The sequence below is a fragment of the Anomalospiza imberbis genome, chromosome 7 (genome assembly GCF_031753505.1).
Source record: "Anomalospiza imberbis isolate Cuckoo-Finch-1a 21T00152 chromosome 7, ASM3175350v1, whole genome shotgun sequence".
Taxonomy (NCBI): Eukaryota; Metazoa; Chordata; class Aves; order Passeriformes; family Viduidae; genus Anomalospiza; species Anomalospiza imberbis.
The window spans coordinates 4372902-4394137 of NC_089687.1; the positions used below are offsets into that span (position 1 = coordinate 4372902).

The 21236-nt window shown below is 40.0% G+C and overlaps 1 protein-coding gene across 4 annotated transcripts in view; it reads right to left on the reverse strand.

The window, feature by feature from the left end:
* The window catches only part of KYNU (kynureninase), a 62162-nt gene that overhangs the window by 1212 nt on the left and 39714 nt on the right, over positions 1 to 21236 (reverse strand). For all 4 annotated transcript variants that reach the window (XM_068195155.1, XM_068195156.1, XM_068195154.1 and 1 more), the window contains 3 exons: positions 5654 to 5706; positions 4082 to 4167; positions 310 to 540 (listed from right to left, as the gene is read on the reverse strand). In XM_068195155.1, the coding sequence (XP_068051256.1) occupies positions 310 to 540; positions 4082 to 4167; positions 5654 to 5706 (370 nt within the window). The remainder of the gene's footprint in view (positions 1 to 309; positions 541 to 4081; positions 4168 to 5653; positions 5707 to 21236) is intronic.

Here is a 21236-nt window from a genome sequence, read left to right on the forward strand (position 1 = left end):
GGTCAGAGTTCCTTGTCTTGTAAATATGTAGCTGTGCCTCCCATCCTCATGCACCCATGATACAGCTCTAACCTCAGCAGTGACTCCAGAACTACTGGAAATAAGTCAACAGTGAAAGGGCAATACAGAGCATAAAAAATATTTCATAAAATAACTCTATGTATTTGACTGCTTGCACAAGTAAAAATTGAAATTGAAAGAAATCGTCATCAGTGCTAGTGGGTTTTTTGCCTTATATGAGACTACATTTGAATTAAAGCAAATTAATAGTTTGTTACTTGTAAAGAAGATGAAGTTTGATTTACTTACAGCCACTCCTCTCTTCTCTAGCTCTTTAAACACAGATTTGATTGGAAGGGAAAACGACAGAGTGAGCTGGCATCCTCTCTCCTCAATCTGAGACGGTGTGATTATTCTTACAAAGGGCTTCTCTGGATTTGTTTTATCCTCACTGTAGTAATGTTTTATCAGGTATTCCAGGTAACCAGTGAGTAGAACAGATTTCCTCCTCAATGCTTTCATTGTAGTTTGACTAAAAACCTGTGATGATTTGAAATCATTAGAATGAGAATGTGTTGCTGTAGAAAATGAAAAGGAAATAAAGAAAGATTTCTCTATACATTATCACTGGACTCAAGTAGTAACAGCAGAGAGATATTTCACAGAAACATGTCAGGATTGGGCTTTGGAAAACACAGGATAATGTTATGCTTTATATAATGACAGATATTTGTGCCTACTGTTTAAATGTTTCATACTCATCTGTGTCTGCAGAAATAACTTGAACACAAAGCCAGTTTGCTAAGAGAGCATTCCTCTGCATGTCTAAAGAGGATCCATAAATCCTCTGCAGGTGCAACAGTGCTGAATGAAACTCAAAATCACATGAAAGTTTTCCCTTGTATGTACCTTTAGTACACACCTTCTCAGTCTCTGCAACTCCTTGAAAGGAGGGTGTAGCCAGGTGGGGTTTGGTCTCCTCTCCCAGGAAACAGTTGATAGGAAAAGAGGGAACAGCCTCAAGTGGCACCAGGAGAGGCTTAGTTTGGATATCAGGAAGAATTTCTTAACTAAAGAGTGGTCAGGCACTGGAACAGGCTGTCCATGGCAGGAATCACTGTCTCTGGAAGTGTTCAAAACCATGTAGGTGTGGCACTTGAGGACATGGTTTGGTGGTGGGCCAGGCAGTGCTATTTTTATGGACACAATGATCTCTGAGGTCTTTTCCAAAGTAAATGATTCTACTAACCAAATCCAAGGGCCAAGACTGAAACATCATGACTGGTGTAGAAATCATTGTCCATGAAAGCACAAAATGTACACTAACATGTTTACAGCTTTAAGTTCTGTACAGGCTCGCTCTCTCTAATCCACCTGAAGAAAAAAAAAACATTCACTGAATTATTTTTCAATAGCTCTGTGCTCTCACACAGCTGCAAGAACTGGTGAGTTTCAGACGCTCAAAATATCATGAGACATGCAAAAATGACTGCTTGGAAGTGGCAGTGCTGTTAGGCCACACAAACAAGACTAATGTGTTAGAGGAGTTTGGGAGCAGAAGGTGAGACAGCTTCTGCTTTTGCTCTGGAAAGGCTCCCTTACAGGGAATGATGAAAATGCAACCCCAGAAATAATTTACCCCTGCCTTCCTCAAACCTCCCTTTCCTTCTTCCCATGGAATGAGTTGCAGGGGAAAAAGACAAGGATACAGACATGCAAGTACCCAACGGCCACTTCAAATCACATCCTGGCACATCAGTGCTTGCGGACAGCTCTCTCTCCACTGACCGCAGCTGCAAATCAGAGGCAAGGCAGTGCCCTGGATGAAAAATCCATGATCTTCACTCTCAAGAAATCACTGTTCCACACTAGAGAAGTAACAATTTTAAGATTACTTATAACCTGGAAAAGCGTAAAGAGAGGTACCTGAGAAATCCTACTCAAAATACACCAAAGTCTGGTTTCCAGCAGCATCTGGAAAACATTGTTTTCTAGAACATCCCAAATCTCACTCCCTGATGCTATCACAGCCACTAGATGCTGCACAAAACCAAGAACCCCTGCATTTGTGCTTGTGAAATGGAACGTGGATGCTGTAAGACAGACTTTGCAAGGGAATAAATGTGACAGGGACCAGAGCCACCAGCAGTCAGCAGTTGCACAGGTCAGCAAAAATCTAGAGGTGCTTCCCTCTCCACCCAGGCAGGCAGAGCAGACACAGGACTGTTCAGTGCATTACTAGAGGGAAAACAGACCTGCCTCCTATTCCTCCAGGAGTATGAGGGATGGATCTCCTTAGGCTACATGCAAAAATCTGCTTTCACAGGCTTTGTGCAAGGAATACTTGGTCTCCTGGGTGAAATTTTTTGAAAAAGGTCTTTAAAATGTGTCTGTAGAGCGCTCCCCTTTTTTCCATAAAAGGAAGCAGCTAGTGCCATAACAGTCACTTTAAGCATTATTGAGGAATAACATCCATTAACACTTGCAGTTTTCATTGTTTCCATTGGAAACACTGCCTTCTGCTTAATGTGTCCCAGTGAAGGTGGCATGCAATTTCACTAGCCATCTCTTGCCAGACATGAAAACTATTTTGTTTCCCACTGTATTAGAGCAATTAGCACTGGGAAATACTGGCTGTGCCAAAAGGTAATGTGGGCAGGGAAAGGGGAGGCAGTGGAAACTGCTCAGCCCTCATTGTTCCAGGCTCCCTGCAGTGGGCTAAATGACACCAGCCCACACAAACCCGAGCACTCACAATCTGGGTCATGGCAGAACAGCTTTCAGCTTATCTCGAAGGTCACATAAAGTTTAAAACAATATATTGGATGTCTAAGGACTAAAAAAAATAGTCAGGCGGAACAAGAAGCATTGGCTGTGCCCTTTGCAGTCCTTCAGTGTTGCCTGTAAGATGGAGAGATCATAACTGGCAATTTTCTGACTTTGTTTGCTTAAGATGCTGTTTTTTTCAGTAAATACAGAAGAGGGATGTGGACACAGCTCTTTGTTCCAGCATCAGCTCAGCCATTCCACTGGAATGCTAACCAGAAGTAAATTTCTGCCATTTATGCTGGTGGCAAAACCTTGCTACCCAAGGCTGAGACCAAGAGTCCTGATTTCAGGGGTGAACCAGCCTTATGAGAAATGCTGGAACATCTTGATATGAAACACATGTGTTTGGGGAACAGCTCCATGCCCTCAAACAGGGATGGGCTGTGCTCTCCAAAGTGGATCAGGGGTTTTCAGCACATGGATCACACCTTCAGAGGAGGAATTAACTCTGTATGGCAGGACTGCCCTTCCCACAGTGTCAGTGATTCATACAGAGATAGGTCAGAGATGGGGATCTGCTCCTCTGACCACCAGAAGATAAATGAGTTAATGAAAGAAAAGACAGCTTGGAGCTATGTCACTCATGGATTCCCCTTTTAGGAAACATTGCAGATAGTTTGTGTCTCTTCTGCTTGAAATCAAAGGCAGAACATGTTCCCTGAGCCACTGGATCAGTTGATCCAGGACAGCCAGGACACATAATTTTCTTTCATAAAGGATATAAATCTGCTTTGCTGGTGGAATATATGAAGCAGCAGCTCTGAATGCAACTTTTCAGACTTACATGATTCCTTTGCAGGAAGATGCTGAGCATAATCCTTCCCATGAGTAGTACTGAGACAAGACACCGTTGGATTTGGTGATCTCAGACATCTCTTCCAGCTTTAATTATTCTGTGATTTTGAGCCATGAATATTTCTATGGGATAAAGGTGCTGTTTGTACTGAGCTCCTAAAGGCAGGGGCAAACACACTGCTAGAGTTCAGGTTTGGAGGTGTAAACCTCAAATACTCTTGGTCCAACTCCAGCCTCTCCAGCAGAGTTTGTGAGAGACATGGGGAGATGGGTATATTGATTAAAGGTCTCGGTCTCTCAGGGCTGTGGGGTTATTTTATTTGCTTTTCATTACTTCTCCCCTTCCATGTTCAAATATTTCGCAATTTTCTTTAAGGGAGACAGCAATAATACACATAACATTCATTAAACATTTTTATACTCTTAAATTCAGGCTCAAAGTAAAGCAATTACTTACCTCTAAACTGGCATGCAGAGCACAAACCAGTAAAATTGGAGGATTTGATAACCGGAATCCATTAATTCCTTCACTTAGTTGTAATTCTGGAAAACGAATAACGTATATTAGTGTTTTTGATTTCTTCATTTTAATGGATTGGACCTTATCTTGAAGTCTGTCCTACACAGTAAAATATTTCCCTAATGTGGCCCACAGGAATCGGTCATTAAAAGGAAATAGTAATCTATTCCCAGCTAATACTTTCAACTTCGAGAGAAGCCCAATTTTATCCAGCAGAAGACCTCATTAGCAGCTTCATGGGAACCAGAGAACTGCAATTAATTTGTTTAAATGGTGTGTGCTAAAACCACCTTTACACTTGAATCTCTTTTAAGGCTGGCACGAGGCAGAGGAATTCCAAGTCAGCAGAGGCACGCTCACGCGGAGCAAGGAATCACGTTCCTTCACTTTATTGAGCTGATGAGACACATGGGAGGCTGCATATGCAGCTAAGTGTAGCTTCAGGCCAAGGAGAGGAGCTGCCTAGACTTTGGGCTGTGAAATTTCACAAAATCTATTTAATAAATCTACAAAAGCCTCGCTGTAAGTTCTGTGTCACCGTTGATATTTCACGCTCCAGCACCAGAGCGGGAGGACGCGGCAGAGGAAACGCTTTTCACGCACAGCAGACTGGTTAATTTTATAATGCCCAACTTCTCCCCTGTAAACTGCTCATGGAAATGAATAAACAACGTTTTTCTTCTTCTAGCAAATTTCAAGGCAATTTGTGTCTCCTGCTGGCTTTCCTTAGTGCCACTCTCTTGCATTTGGTCTGAAAACAAAGAGCAGACTGAGGCTATTAGAGAGGTGCTCTCCAGCCAAAGCCACATCAACAGGCGCTGCCACAGAAAATTAAAAATATATTAAAAACAAAACAACTAATCAAACCAAAAAGCTCCTTTCTCATCCTGATCCCTCAGGATATTCTCTCTGCCATAGTTTAAACTGGAGCTAAACAGTCTAGCTGTCAGATTTGGAAAGGAGTTCTCATTTTGTGTTGGGACAATAAACATTATTTCAGAGCAGGTTTGTCTAACAACCCATCCCTCCCTAGTGCAGGAAGTTTGAAGATGCTGAAACATTAGTGGGATTTCATGACTTTTGTCAGGTTGCCTTACCTGAATTTGTATAATTTCTCATTAATTCCAGTAGAACTAATCCTGAAAAAAGATATTACCCCAGTGATTGATAGCAGATCCTCGCTCCGCAGAGACTTATGAATTTAATTCACTGAGATACTTTGAAAGTTTCATCCATATTCTATAACTCCTTTTTGAAGGTATTTCAACAAAATGTCTAGGAGCAGACAGTCAAACCAGTCAAACCCTTGCACCCACACACAAATTTCTTCCAACATTTATTTTGTTAACTCCACTGCCTCACATATTTAGCAGGAGTCTAGCCTAATGCCTTTAACATAAATGAGGAAATGCAAAGTTCTGTCCTTTCTCCTTAAACTGCAACAAAAGTGAAGCTGGTTCTATATAAATAAATCAAATAAGGTAAAATTGAGAGTGTATAAGTACATACTGTTTTCCATGAGGAATCGTGTTTTGAAGTCATGGCCCCACCAGCCGACTAGCCTAAGATTTTTTAAAGAAAATAAATTAATAGAAATCTTAATAGCTTTTAATTTAGCTTTAAGTATCAAGAATTATATAAGATTAAGGAATATTTACATTTCCCATAATACATTTTATTTCTAACAATGGCATAAAAATGCAATAAATTCTATAAAGAGTTAGCACTAAAAACTTAACATTACCATTTGAGAATTTCTCTTTTACTGCAAATAATAAAACACATCACATCTTTCAATTAACTATTGATTTTAACAATATCCATTTTCTCTGAATTCACTTCACAAAACAAAAAATAGTACAGAAATATTTCCACTGTTTGGTTCCAAGGCATTAAATTCAAAACATTCTCCCCTGCTCTTAAACTTAGTTTAATGAATATAGAAAGCTAAAAGAAGTTATAAAATCTGACTTAGTTTCATGAAGAAAAAGACTTTTTGGTAAACAACAAGCAAACAAGACCTTGGAAAGAGGATTGTGTGGGCATTGCCTCGTCCTTACTGCAAGACCAGTGTGAATTCTGCATACTCTTTTATTTTCCTGAACTAGATTTATTCTTCAAAAAACTTTCTTTAAAATAAAACCCAAACCAGTTTAAGGCTATATTCCTATTTTTAAGATCATCTCCTGAAAAAAAACCCCATACAATTATTTAAAAACTAATATGTCTGAGCTTGGACATTAAAATGACACTACATAATTAACTCATATTTAATGGAAAGTATGTTTGAGGGCATTGCTACAAACAGTTTTCTAGAGCAGCTGGATGTACTGGATCACCTACTGCCAGGGCACTACAGATGACACCAATATTGCAAAACCAGGGACCTTTTCCCCACCTCCCTTGGGTTCTCCACTTTTTATCTCAGCACACAGTGATATCAGTGATCAGTAATGTCAGTCCTACTTGAGATTCCCCTGTATCAATACTTTTACAATATCAAGAAGTCACCATCACAGACTCCTTCCTGAACTTCTCAGCTCTCTCCACAACTGGACATATTGGACACCATTTCTGCCAAGGCTTTGCTCAGTTTTCCCTATGCCAGATAGCAAAATTTTAGGGGCGAAGCCTGGCAAAACTTGTAATGATAAATAAGTCTATATGTAAAGGTCACAGTAGATCAGCCTTCCTGGAAACAAACAGGAAAAAGAAAGCCATGGCCCCTCCCTAAAGGGGCATTTTGCAGTTTGCCTAAAAGAGCTGAGCTCTGCAGAATTAAGACCACATTTGAGTTAGAAACTTGTTATATGAATACTGCAGAGCGTAAAATAAAGTAGTTCGTATTTCTGCATAACAACACAGGTTTTATGTTTACTTCTGTGAGCTGCATCTAAACAGAGGCTCTACAGTAAAGGATGTTTTTTACTTTATTGCTGCATGATGTTTTTATTATTCTGAGACCCATGAAAATTAATAGTGCAATATACATCCATTTTAAATGAGATATTACATTGCCAAAATGAATACACCCCAAATAAAGTACAACAGAGCCTCTGCCCAAGTGACTCCATTACTGATGCTTCGAATCATAAAAGATATTTCAGTTATTTTATAGGAACTCTATAATATATAGACAACATTGTACTGAAAACCCTGAATATTGCATGTTCCTGCAACAATCTGCTGATATCAATGTCTACACACATTCTATGAATTTCAAAGCTTTGACGCAGAAAAGAAATCCATGGGAAATAAAACATCTGGACAAATAGTCTGTGAGAAGGAGAAAACAATACTATGTTCCACTTGGACCACACCCAGAAAGCAAAGACAAAATGCAGATCAATCAGACCATTATCCAGATCAGGGCTGATGAAAAGCTCCCTGGTTGCATTTCAAATGCTCAAAACTCACTAATTCTGAGGTTGGCTTCAACCCAGATCTCAGCTGCAGCACCACGGAGGCAACTTGGAAAGTGAAATTTCAAAACTTTTCCAAAATGACAGAATGAAGGACTTTTTTTAAAAAGACAGTTTTTGCTGTCTTGCCCTTTCCTACCATAATCTGACAATTTGCTTTTCCTCTTTTTTATTTTTTCTCTTTTGGCTGTTCTAGAACTTCAGAGGTGTCACTGCAGGATGTGCACTTTGAGGCAGCTCTGGTCCTACACTCTCATTGATCTAATGGTCCATATGGATGTCATGTTATTTGACATTTAAGCTGACAGGCTTCAAAGCATGGAAATTAACAAAATCTTCACAAATTATAGCGATTTGCTGTTTACAATTTTCTGTGAAAATTTTGATATGAAGGTTGCCACCGCTACGCCAAATTTCAACCTGTTGTGATGGGAGAGAGCTAAGGTGTTAAACCCCAAACATAACGCTTTATAAATGCTCACTAAAAATAATAGGCAATAAAACTGCACATTAACTTACTCCAGTAAAATTTCTTATTAAAGAGTTGTTACTCTGCATGCAAAGTGAGCATTTTGAACTGCAATCGCCATTTCAACTGTTCCTGCCTCAAAAACAAAGGCACCAAGATCTAAATAGATTCTGAATTCCAACCCATAACTTTTGGCAAAATGCATAAAGTGGAAGGCTTTGAAAAGCCATATATGATGTGCTTGTGATTAAAAACACCTTAAACACGTTAGCAATGGGACTGTCAAGTTACATGCTTCCCATGGCAGATAAAACCCATTGTGGGAAGTGTGTTAAAATCAGTATCTAAGGAGATAAAGGTCTAATTTAGCAAAAGTTCCACTATAAATTAAAAATGCAAATTTATCCAAACCGAGCCCTTGTTTTAACACATCACTAATCAAAATCGTTATCTCAGTGATGGATAGGCTTTGGTTGCATCATCCTGCTGCCAGCCCCAGGTAGCCCCAGCAGCCTCCCAAGGCTGGTCAGCAGAGATGCTCCTGGAACACCTCCACAGAGAACATCTCTCCATTCTGGAGCAAAGGCATGTTTGAAATCCATTGAGAAATCATGTCTAAAATGAGAATAAATTAGTACCACACATTAGCTGTGTCTTATTCTGCAAGGTGAACATGTTCTTACAAGATCATTTCTGTTAGAAAATAATCTTTTAAATAGATTGTTCCATTCTATGCCTCAAATAAAACCATTGCCATCGGGTTGGAAGGCACCTTGAGAAACACCCCTTTCCAACCCCTGCCATGGGCAGGGACACCTTCCACTTGACCGGGTTGCTGAAGGACCCATCCAGCCTTGCCTAGGTCCTCACAGTTTGATAACACTGAGACTTTCCCAGGGAATTCTGGCACTTCCAGTCTTTGCACAAAATTTTTACATGTGCCACATAAAATTTTAAGCAAACTGTTATTAGCTCGGCTTAATGAAACAAGAATATAATTAAATATTGCTGAAAGGTTTTCAAATTCCTTTTTTATTTACTCCAAAATGTTCTCTTGTTTTACAAATCAATGAACAAAGGTTTGCTGGGCTGGAAAATGACTGCAGAAGGGAACAATATCCTCTTATTTAGTCAAACTCTCTTTAAGGACATTTACACCAGGGAACAATCCCTTCAATAAGTATTTTTATTTAGCTCATTTTCCTCCTTCATATCTGTCTGCATTAGAGTGAAGCACTGGTTGTTCATAACTTGAGTCATCTCATTTGTAGTTGTATTAATGATGCAGGAGTGCAGGATATAATGATCATGATGTATGTGCAGTGTAAACATCAAAGAAGATCCAGCTAAAGAACACAGAAAAAATACAAAAAAAATTCCTCTGACCTTTGCTTCAGCATTACAGATGATCATGCTACTCATTTATAATTTACAGCCTGAAGCAACACGGGTCTCATTTCCCTTCTCAGCAAGAAAAAGAGACAGAAACTCTTGAGTAGCGGTACAGAAAACAGGGAAATGCCATTAATGTGGCCCAGCTTTTACAGTCCAGGGCAATGTGTTGAAATATCCTGTCATTATATTGTGTGAGATAATCATTTCACATCCAGAGGAAGGCAAGTTGAAAAGCTACAGGAACACAGTGTGGAATTTGTAATACTTGATTTTACATCTTCCAGCTTCCCTGGGCATGGAGCAGTTTGTTTCCTCTCCCTTATCAGGTCACAAAGCGAGCTGGAAATTTCATAGTCATTATTTAGATTATATTAGGAGCATTTACCAGCAAAGCATGATATTTTTATGAAAGGATGGATTAAGCCAAATCATAAACAGGCAGTTTGAGGCCAGGCTGTGTCCACAAAGGAGCTGATGCAACTGCTGGGTGGCAGCTAAGCTCTTCATTCACACATTGCTTTAATTTTGCAAAAGCATCCAGGTGTTGGCAAAGATTTCTTTGATTTTTTTCATGCTACTGTTCCAGCCATGAGAAAGAATCAGCTCTGAGGAGTTAATGAGACTTGTCACTGCTCCCAAAGTTCATTACACAGAGCCAGGCAGATCTTATGCCATATCTGGAAAGGCAGCCTTGTGCAGGGAAAAGAATGAAAGGGCCAAAAATAATCATTAAGTTCAGTTTCTTGCAGTCCTAATGTCCATGGCACAGCTGGCTATGTGAAGAGTACATCCATGTCTCAAACACCCTGAAGACCTAAGATGGGCAAGCAACAGACACTGTGACATAAGTTTAGAGGAAAGAGGTTAATTGTGACTTAAATATCACTCTCTTAGCAAGAAATGTGTGACAAAACCAACCATGAGGTCTTAGAAATTAAACTACAAAAGGGACATAGAAAGCCTGGAGGCTGGAGCCAGCCTGGAGCTAGCAACAATCCACATCTGACCATCCTGGATCATCATCCTTCTGCCTAGGAGAATGTGGTGGTACCACAGCCAAAGCCCAGCTTTCATATTTCAAATTCCAGGATTAAAAACCCAAACCAAACCAAAAAAAAAAACCAAAAAACAAACCACCCCAAATCAACAAATGGTACAATCAGCTCCTGAAAATCAAAAACATTTCTAAACATGCCTTACATCAATATATGACTCTCCAGCTCAACTGGAAGTTAAATTCTGTATTCTGAGGTACATTCCTTCAGTTTCCTGGGCTCTATGTAATGCAATACAGATAGAAAAGGTACCCAGGACTTGGGTCCTCAGCAGGAGCATCTCCTAATGCTGCTGCACTCAGTCAAAGGTCAATCCCAGAAACCAAACTCATAGAAACAGTTCCCTTACCCCCTCAAATCTACCTTGCTCTCATCCAGACCTACAAACAGCTCTGCACAACCTCTGAGCACAGACCTGGTCCCCAGGCTCAACAGCTGGGCTCAACTCTTTGCATTCTACTCAGCATTAATTTTATTGCAGCTTTCTAATTGCATTTTTATATGTTTTAATTTAATTACTATGACATTAATTTTATTGCAAGCACATGAGCATAATTGTGTTTCTTTGGATTCAATGCCAAAACTCAGAATAAATAGAATGACACATACATACATCAACTAAGAAAAAAGAAAAACCTGCTCATTGCTTTACGTGGCATATTTTTGGCTCACTGGATGGAGTTTGAGAAGGAGTTTCAATTTTCTTTGCTATCACAGACTTGTCTGATCACTGATGAGTCATTTGGTCTCTCCATGCCTCAAGCCCTCATCTCTAGGAATTCTGCTCAGGACTGCACTAACTCTGCAGTGAGGGATGAGAATATATTTGTTAAAATGTACTCACATATTTAACAATGAGGACCATGTAAGGATGAAGAAAAAGATTTATTTGGAACATCTTATACAGGATTTTTTAATATGCAGTTAAGAAAAGGGTATTTGGAGATAAAGCTGATGTCATTTGGTTTTTTCCCCTCCTGTCAGTCTTTCCCCCAAATTATCACCTCACCCTCCAAAGTTGTTCCCAGTATTAGGTTTCTATTCATTTCAGAATCTAATATTTTTCTTGATCTAGATCACTTAACCAGCATTTCTGATAAGGTTATAAAAAAATTAAAAATCAGTATTTCTATTGCTTAATTCCACATGGTATTTTACAGCTATGCTGAAAAAAAACAAACCCAAGTGGATGGACAGTGTTATTCCACTCCACCCCACCCTCTCCATCCTGAGCACCCCAGCAGGGTCCTGCTGTCACCCAGAGCTTCCCTGCTGACAGCTCACTGAAAGGAAGAAAAGACATTTCAAATGATGTTTGAAATGATGAGGGGTCTGTTTAATCAAAACAAAGAATAATGGAAAAATAACTCCTAGTTTCATCAGTGAAATCAAGAATTCAACGATTTTAACCCCCTTGTGTAGGTGAAATTCTTCCCATACTGAGAAGCTGTCAGTTTTGGAGTATCCCCACAATATATATCTATAAGGGCTAGGATTTGCACAGGGGATTAAGGGACTTTATAGCAGCTACCCCTGTTAGACTTCAGCAATACTTCCAGCCTAATTCTCAGAGTCTCCTTCAGAAAACCTTGCCAAGATTGCCAGAAGCTATATTTAAAGCTTTTTTTTTTTTCTTCCCTTATATCTTTTTAGCTATCCTTTATCCCAAATGGTAAGCTTGGACTTGTTTCATTATTCTCTTCTCCGCAGTGCCTGTTAATTTTAAGTAGGATCTGTTGTTAGGATTTGAAAAGCTTTTGAAGCCCAGGTAATTATTAGCCTCAGACTTCTGTAGTTTAGGACTTGCTCACACTCTGCTGCTTTCCTTACTCTTTTCAACTCATTACAAATGTTTCCTAATTATTAAGCATATGTGACTTGTGAGCAGCACCATATATTATTAATGGGCCAGTCTCTTAGAACTCAGTGGAAAAAATCAAAACTCCTTATGAAAAGTTGCTACTGTGAAAGTAGTAACTTTTCATATTTAATATCAATGAGGCTTTACTTTGTCAAAGGACCAAAGTAATGTGATTGTATTAGAGGCTAATAGCATGACATTTTTCTTCTGTTAAGAGGCTTGCATTTTCAGTGCCATCTAAAGGGAGACAATTTTTCTCCTCTATTTTGAGGCTTGTCTTGGTTAAAAAATAGCTAAACTCACTTTCTGCCTAGCAGCAAGTTTTAACAGCAAAGACCCAAATCCAGAAAAACAGTCTCATAATTTAAACAATGACACTTAACTATGCAACTGCAATGGATGGAATTAAGAAACTTCTAGATTTGAGTGATCACCCTCTTTCCAAAAGTAGCTGGGCAGCTCTCAGCTCCCAGAGCTTTGCTGCTCTTTGAGGTGGGTGATTTAACAAAACTGTTGCCACAATTAGAGAGGCTCTTGGGTGAAAAACCTGGGCTGTTTGGTCAGTGGAGTACAAGGTGATTTGCAGCTTGTGGCTGCTTGGAGAAAAGGGTGCACACACTCTTCCTGGATTGATTTTTACCTTGTTAGTCTTTTAGGCTCGACACAAGTGGGAATACACCAATTTCAACACGTCCATCCATATTACCCCTCCAGGTCAAAACAAAAGGAGATTGAGTTCACTTTTGTAGCAGGAAACAAGTTGCTGTGGCCAGGGCATGAGGAAGAGGAATGGCTGCAATGCTGCCAATCCAATCAGGGCCTTTTGGAGCCTCACAGAGCTCTCCACCAAACCTCTGAGGCGCTTGCGATAAGAGACAATAATTTCATTCGCCATGATTAGGCAAAAGAGAGGTACGATCCAACAGCAGACAAAATGGGAGCCTAAATTAAATCCCAGGAGAAGATTTCACAAAAAACAAACCCCCTAAGGCTAATGAAGTTGAATTAAAAACTGTTAAATCAGATTACGAACAACTATTATCACAAAGTGCTCATATAACACTTTCACTGGCCAAATATCAGATATATGAAAAGGGGGAATACAGCCAACAGTATGTTCACACATTTAGTAAGGGGAAATTGAATATTCTGCCTAACACCAGAAATTAAAAATCAAGCAGGGAGCCAATTTACCCATAGAGATATTAATAAAGTTCTCAGTAATTTTTATAAAGTACTGAATAGCTCTCAATTATTTTATGCTGATAGAAAAAAAAAAGTTATATTCTTTAAGAATTCAATTTTTTTTTCCAAGACTGTTTCAAATAGATTAAATTAAACAAGTGAAAGCAACAGTCCCTCCTAGACCTACTTTTAAATGTGAATTCCGACTTAAAGGAGACTTGGGTAGTTTTGATTACTGTGATGCATTTACAGAACTACACAGTCTCTGCAATCCCTCGAATAAAACTTTCAGGGGAGGATATCTAGATAGATTTCTAAATAATAAATATATCTTACTGAAATATAATATAAAATGTTTAAGATCTGGGAAGTTGCGCTTCCTTGGGTCTTTGTTGTTTTTGAATAGACTAATCACAATATTAATGCAAGACCTTTATCATACCAGAATCCTTTTTAGCTAAAATGTAAATTATCACCTCTGCTCTTTGCCTGAAACAAGAAACAATCCACATTAGATGAGATTTTTTTTTTTTTATGGCAGTGGCTAGAACTAATTGAATTCATCGTTTCAAGTGCCAACAAATTTGCCACAGAATCCAGGAGTTGTGTTACAAAACATTTACTAAGTGATACTGAGGGAGGAAAACTCAGATGAAGTCTTTTTTGCTGAAGTCTAAGACATGAAATAATTAAGGGAAAACAGAAATGTGCATATTTCAGAGCTGTTTTAAAGAGTATCTCTTCAAAAATATTAAATTTCATCCATCACTAGAAAATAAGAACAATGTGACTGGGGGGGCTTTCTTTATTAGGCTGCAGTTGCCCAAATTTCCAGTAGCACATAAACTTAACAGTCTTATGGGGTCTAAAACAGATTTGACATGAGGTCCAATGTAAGTATGTCATGTTTGACATGAGGTCCTACACTGGTTCCAGGAGCTTTAGGCTCTTCTCACTGCAGAAACAGGTGAGAAGCATCAAATAAGGACATTTATCTGGACTTATTGTCTTGTCAGAAAATAACTGTACCTGCAACTCTGACCTTCAGCACACACTGACAAAATCTCCCTGCTCACAGCGGGTTGCTTGAAAGTCATCTCAGAAAACTGTCAGTGAAATCAGAGGGAAGCTGAAAAACTAGATTTCAGTAGGAAACTATTCCATTTTTGCTCAATAATCTGTACACAGCTAAAGAAAATAATAAATAATTCTTCACGTTGAGCAGCTGTTTTTCAAGGCATGGGACAGAAAGAACCTAACATTTTCCCAAAACTGTTGCACTGGTGTGATTAGATCAGTGAATTGATGTCATGCTGACTGAGAAATTAGGGAAAGGGAAAGGAAAGGGAAGATTGTGTGTTTCTCACAGCATCTCACTAGAAACTCCTCTTCAGACACTTGAGTGAGCTCTCTACAACTGGAACTGCCCTGCAGTTTCCACACAGTAGAAGGCTGCAAGAGGCAACTGCCAGCAAGCACTGAAAATTACTCCAGTGAAAAATGAGGAGTAGTCACTGTGACAGTAAAAATTTACCAGCAGCGACAAAGAGGTGTGAAAGTAAGTATTTCACAAATGGAAGGTGAGAGGAAGGATGGCTTACAGCTTGTGGGCAAGAATGGACAATATATGTCATGAAGGCCTCTAGGAAGCTCCTGATTCAAAGACATGTCATGTGGAGATGGGTAAGAAATAAAAGACAACAGTCTGTGGATGTCTTTTGCTGGACTTTAAGATAAAATAGATTTGATTAAGGGAGACAAAAGAAAAATATAAAGGTTTCTGACCTGGTAAGACCTTATCTTGGTTGAGTGTTGGAAATAAGTTTTAACCAGGAGAAAGAGGGAGTATGGGGACTAGAAACCCCATGAATGCGTGGAAACAAATAGGCACAAGTAGTAAACCAAGCAAAAACCTACCAAACAAACAAAAAACCCAAAAAAAACCCTTTCATAATCCCCCCGTGCACAAATCCAGAGTGCCAGCTTAGCAAAAAGTAACAAGATTGAGTTATTTCCTTAACCTGAGCAATGATATTCCAATGACCTTTGAAAATGCTCATGGTTTGAGTCAGGTGCTGGCTGAGACCTGAATCACAACATGAGCTGTATGTGTGACCCCAGAGCTGCAGCTAATGCCAGACAGGTGCTCAGCCAGGTCAGGGACACGAACAGCTCTGGGAGACATCCCAGGCACAAAACCCCATCTGAACACGTAGCTGAGAATTACAGGAACATACTCCAGGATGGAGAGAAAACTGGTGACTATTAATGGCACAAAAACATAAAGGTTCTTGCTGGTGCTTTCAGCTTAGAGCAATTTCAAGCCATACCATGACCTCAAAGCACATTTTATAAGGAGAAATTAGACACAATTTCCCACTGTGGTCTACTGAACCAATACAAAAGCATGAGTAAATCTCATTTTTAAAGGGCATGTGCAGACTACAGATTTAACTGAGAATCTTAGGAGGAAAGCTTCATAGAAAGTTCCAACATTTCTGAAGTAGAAAAAGTGAAAAATGATCAAATATTGAAAGTGAGTCAACATCTAGTAGGAAATCCCAAACGCAAAATTGCATTAGTTCCAGCACATTTCTGCACAGAGGTAAGTGAGCTCTTAGTGGAAATGGCAGAAGATTTACTAGAGGTTTTTTTCATTAAAAATAAACTTTCCTCCCTAATATAGAAAGGTTCTGTGAGGTGACTACAAAAACACACAGATGAATGGATAAGAAAATAAATAACTCCTCTTTTTGTGACTTAGTAAAAAAGCAGGTAAAGAAGGTTTTCTTTCTATTTCCTTAGAGGTGTGTAACACCAGTATGAGTGTTACATTTCTGCAAATTAATTCAGCAGGAAGGAAGCTTGATGCTTTGTCTTATTGGGAAAAATCAAGACACAGCAAAGTGCCTTCAAAACTACCTGCCTGGAAGTGGAGAACTGAGGCACACAGGGCAGGCAGACAGCAACACACGGCCTTTGAAATGCAAGGGAAAATCGCAGCAACCATCCAGACTCCAAGGAGAGCCCCGGGATCCCTTCCTTGCTAGTTAACAGGATGCAAGAGTCGCCCCCAGGCTACATTCACCTTTCCAGCAGGCTAAGCCTGTTGGTTCCTTTCATGTGTTTGAGCAGTTGTGTCTTACACCATCCATGAGAAAGCTCGAGGCACTGCAGATGGGAAAGCAAATGTGGAAGGAACAGAGCCACCTCCCTGTCACTCCCGAGGCTGGGAGTGGGACAGGACCACAGCACAGCACACCAAGTGATGTCCCTTCAGCGTGATTCAGGAGGAAAAATGCATGGGAGTGCACTCAGGGAATGAGAGCAGCACATTTCTTCCACACTCACCCCACAGGTGATGTGGAGCTCACACACAGCACCTTTACAATCACCTTAAAATCCAACTAGGGCAAAGATGACAAAACAAGGAGGAAGGCCTTCAGGAAGGAGAGAACAAGAAGGATATTTATAATGCGAAAAGAGGTGAGATTGCTTGAAGATACAGCTTAATTACAAGGAAGGATTTGAAGGAAGAGAGAGAGAAAATGCTTGACACAGAACAAGGAGACAATCATGGGAGCCACAAAAAAGGAGCCGAAGAAAAAGAATGGGAATAGATGATGTGAGTGCACATTAACCTCTCTCGTTTTTTCTCCCAGAGACTCACTCCAAAGTTAAAAAATGCTCTTGGCTATTTGCCATGCAGTTGGTGAATCCTAGAACACACCCCTGCAGGCCCATCATGGGTCTAGATTGGCCTAATAAATCACTTGTCCCAAGACAATGCAATTAAGCCTAATTAGCCGATAGCTTTATTCCTAAACAGTCTCTTCCCAAGGGAGGTTTTAACTTTTGGTTTCTAAATTAGCTCAAGGAGCTAAATTGCTCTCATCTCCTTGGCAAAGCAACAGTTCATTTCTACCTTAGCACAGGATACTTCATGCACTCGGGGGACACGTGTTCACTGCACGAGTAGTTTATTTACATTAGCCCACAATCTGAGTCCAGTAGGAGCAGGGAGAACCCTTCTGGAAACAGCAGCATGTTCACTGCCATCTGTCACCACTGACTTTCCCACCTGGCTGCACTCAGCGCAGCTTCCCTACGAGTCTCTGTGCTGCTTCTCCAGATCCTCTCCATGACCAGGACAAGGTGCTCTGTTCTGATAAAGCTTCCAATTGTGCTGTGATACTCACAGGAGACAAATTCAAGTGGTCAGTGAGAAATGGACCATCTTGGCCTATTATATGAGTACAGTCTGAGTAGAAGACTTGGTCTGAGTAAAATATCCTTCCCTGTGAGGATGGTGAGGCCCTGGCACAGGGTGCCCACAGAAGCTGTGGCTTCCCCTGGATCCCTGGAGGTGTCCAAGGCCAGGTTGGATGGGGCTTGGAACACCCTGGGACAGTGGAAGGTGTCCCTGCCCATGGCAAGGGGTGGAATTGGATGGGATTTAAGGTCTCTCCCAACCAAAATCATTCTATAATCCCATGATTCCTAGAAGCATTCTAAACAAGATCAGAGTTAGTTCTTTCCAGTACAGTAGATATAAAACAACCTTCCAAATCCTTTTATGACTGTCCTTTGCTTCCGACTCACACTCCTTCAAAGTTACATTATTTTCAGCAGTTTTACAGGGGCTCTTTATTTTGGGGACTATGTGACTCTAATTCAAAAAAAGACTAATGCAATATCTCCCCATAAATCAAGAAAATGAGCAAAGAAAACTCAGCGGGAGCTACCAGTCCTAGAAGGTGTAGGGTAACCTCTTGCAAAACAATTAATGGAGACAGAAGGTTTGCACTGGAGCAGGATGGGGATCCATAGCACCTGGGGAAAATGGGAAGGGGAAAGTATAAGGAGCTGGAGTTACATATTTCTGTTTATCTGACACCAGGATTAGAGTTCACACACCAAAAAAAGCTGTGCAGGTCTCTATAAAGAAGTAGCAGGAAGCTATTTGTGCTCTGGCATTTTCACTGGCATCAAAATACCAAAAGGGGAAGTAGTATAAGAAAAAGAGCTGATATCTCACCTCTGTCTGTGAAGAAATTGGCTGAAGATGCCTTTTGTTCCTCAAAGGTAATAGGAAATAATTACCTTCTTGCCCTTTTAAACTTTTTTTTTTTTATCCTGTGGTAAAAGCCAACACATTCTTTGGACATCAACTGCTTCCTACACATGCAGCATTTCTTCACATCACAGAAACTTTTACTTTTAAACACTACCTGCTGCTAGTGTGGGCTAAAGTCTTGATAAACCCCTTCATTTTAAGCACTGTAGAGTTTTCATTTAATCCTCTGCAAAAGTTTATTATTTTCCTGACTGCTTTACATACATTTATTTCCCTTTCATCTGTTTAAATTGTGACTTACTTAGTTTACTGTATCAGGGCTCTGCAAATTTGCCTCCTCCTGTCCCTTTCACCTCCTGACAGCAGAGCTGGACCTATTGCCCATCTACAGCTGCAAACACCCTGCTGGGAACACCTGACTCAAGCATCTTCTCCCCCAGGTGCTCACAAACATTCACATTTCATTACAGCTAAATTGCTTGGTAATTCAAGTTATCCTTTTTAAAAATGGAGAATTAGGGAGGGAGCAAAAAAATTCAATTCAAAAATTAAAATGGGAACTTTTCTGGAGCTCAAACAGCTAGACGAGCAAACTTTCTGTATTAGCAGGTCACTTCAGTGCTCTTTGTGTGTTGGAAACCTGCCTTCTGCAACACTTGCATGGAAACCTGGAGGCACAGGCTCAGCCTGCATTGACCTGATGGTTTCAGTAGTATTTCATAGCTCTGCTCTCTCCAGGTCCTTTTTTCTTTTATTTGAAACCTTCCCATAAAGAAATCGCTCTCACACAATTAGCCAGGAATATATTGCATTGTGATATATAGAGCAGGTATTAAAAAAGCTATTTGAGTATTAAGAGAGACTTCAAAGGAGGTGAGATCATGGGAGAATGGGGACAGATCAGACCCATATATGTCAGATTGATTCAGTGTTGCTGCTCTAAGGAGAAAGATGGGGACTAGCAAAGGACTACCCCACATGCTTGGGTACAGATGTTAATTAGGCTGGTTACATGTCACTTTTAGACCCATGGCCCCTGCAGTGAATTAGAGAACCATCCCAAGCTAAGCCAAGGTGTTTGCAGGACTGGACTGCAGGACAGTGTTTGCAATGACACAAAACAACAGCAGGACACAGGAGATTCTCCCTCAGCTTCCATCTGATCTAAAGATCAAGTCCTTCCCTCAGGCATAAATCCTTTCCCAAGATACTGAAATACCAACTTTATAACTCTTGTGGGAAGCTTGCACTTCCATGAAGAAGAATGGGACTGGTTTGCCTTTTGTCTGCTGGGACATGCCAAGGCACTACTGATTTACATCGGGTTTGGGTTGTGGGGGTTTGCGGCGAGGCAGCCCCAAAGCAGAAACAGCTCTGGCATGGCCTCATGTAGTAATGGTAAGGCTATTAAGTACTTTAAATACTTTAACAATTCTATCCCAAGTTGCACTTTAAAAGAAAGCAGCAAATAAAAGTTTTGGTGTTGGAGGGAGCAGCTAGAGAGGAACCCAGTTTCTTAAACTGGGCATAAGACAAAGCATACTCAAAAAATTGGGAGATGTTAAACCAAAATACCTAAATCCTTTTGGTGATGTGCACTAGCTGGGTTTGGGGGGTTTAAAAATGAGATTTTGGACCGAGCTGTTTTATTTTCAACAAGTCCTTTTTGCCCCAGCCTCAGACAGCAAAAGACAAATGTTCTGCCTCTCTGAATTACAGTCAGAACACACATTTTCCCATTAAGACACAATAGATTATTTCCATATTAAAATAACTACCTAGTCGATAACTTGCAGGAAATATGAAGGATGAGACAAATTAGAGAAATTTATAAAACTGAGTAAAAAGTGACTCACCTAAAACCGGCTGTGAGTTAGAACAGTATTTCAGACAGCTCAAACAACAAAAGGGTGTCAGATGGATTGGAATTTAATTCCCTGCTTATGTGTGGGCTGAGGTGCAAAGAAACAAGTGTTTGGTGCCTCTGCTCTTGACTGAAGTTGTGTGGCCACTGGGTGTCATCCTTGATTCAGATGACAGCCAGAGACTCTGCAGCTACAGCACAGAGCCTGCAACTTCCCGAGCAGTTAAATTCCACTCTATTTGATTGTACAACATACAGCAAATTGCTCTGCATTTAAATCAGCTATACAATTGAATACTTTGACATAGACAAATTCTCCTTTGTCTCAGTGCCTTATCTGGAGACCTGAAATGGCTGGTTGATGCAGGAAAGAAAGAAAAATATTGCAATCGGGGCATAGGAACTACAAACAATTTGATGAGTGATTATCTCGGGAAATATGAAATAACTGTGATTAAATAATGCAGAGGGTCGATGCAGGAAGTTTGGAATTATATCCTTAATTTGTCCCAGGCTGGAAAAGCCTATTCCATATAGGTAATTTCATTTAAGATATTCAGTATACAGATTCAGTACACAAATTAATGACTATGTATGAAGGAGCTGATTCAGGAAAAACTAATCTAAACTCTTACCTACAATACCAATCTAGTACCCTCAGAAAAACTCCAAAATGTCATCAAGGAGGAAAAAAGACTGAAGGTCCTTGATATTTTATTCATTCCACCTATAGCTATTCTGTAACTTTTCCTATTTTTTCCACT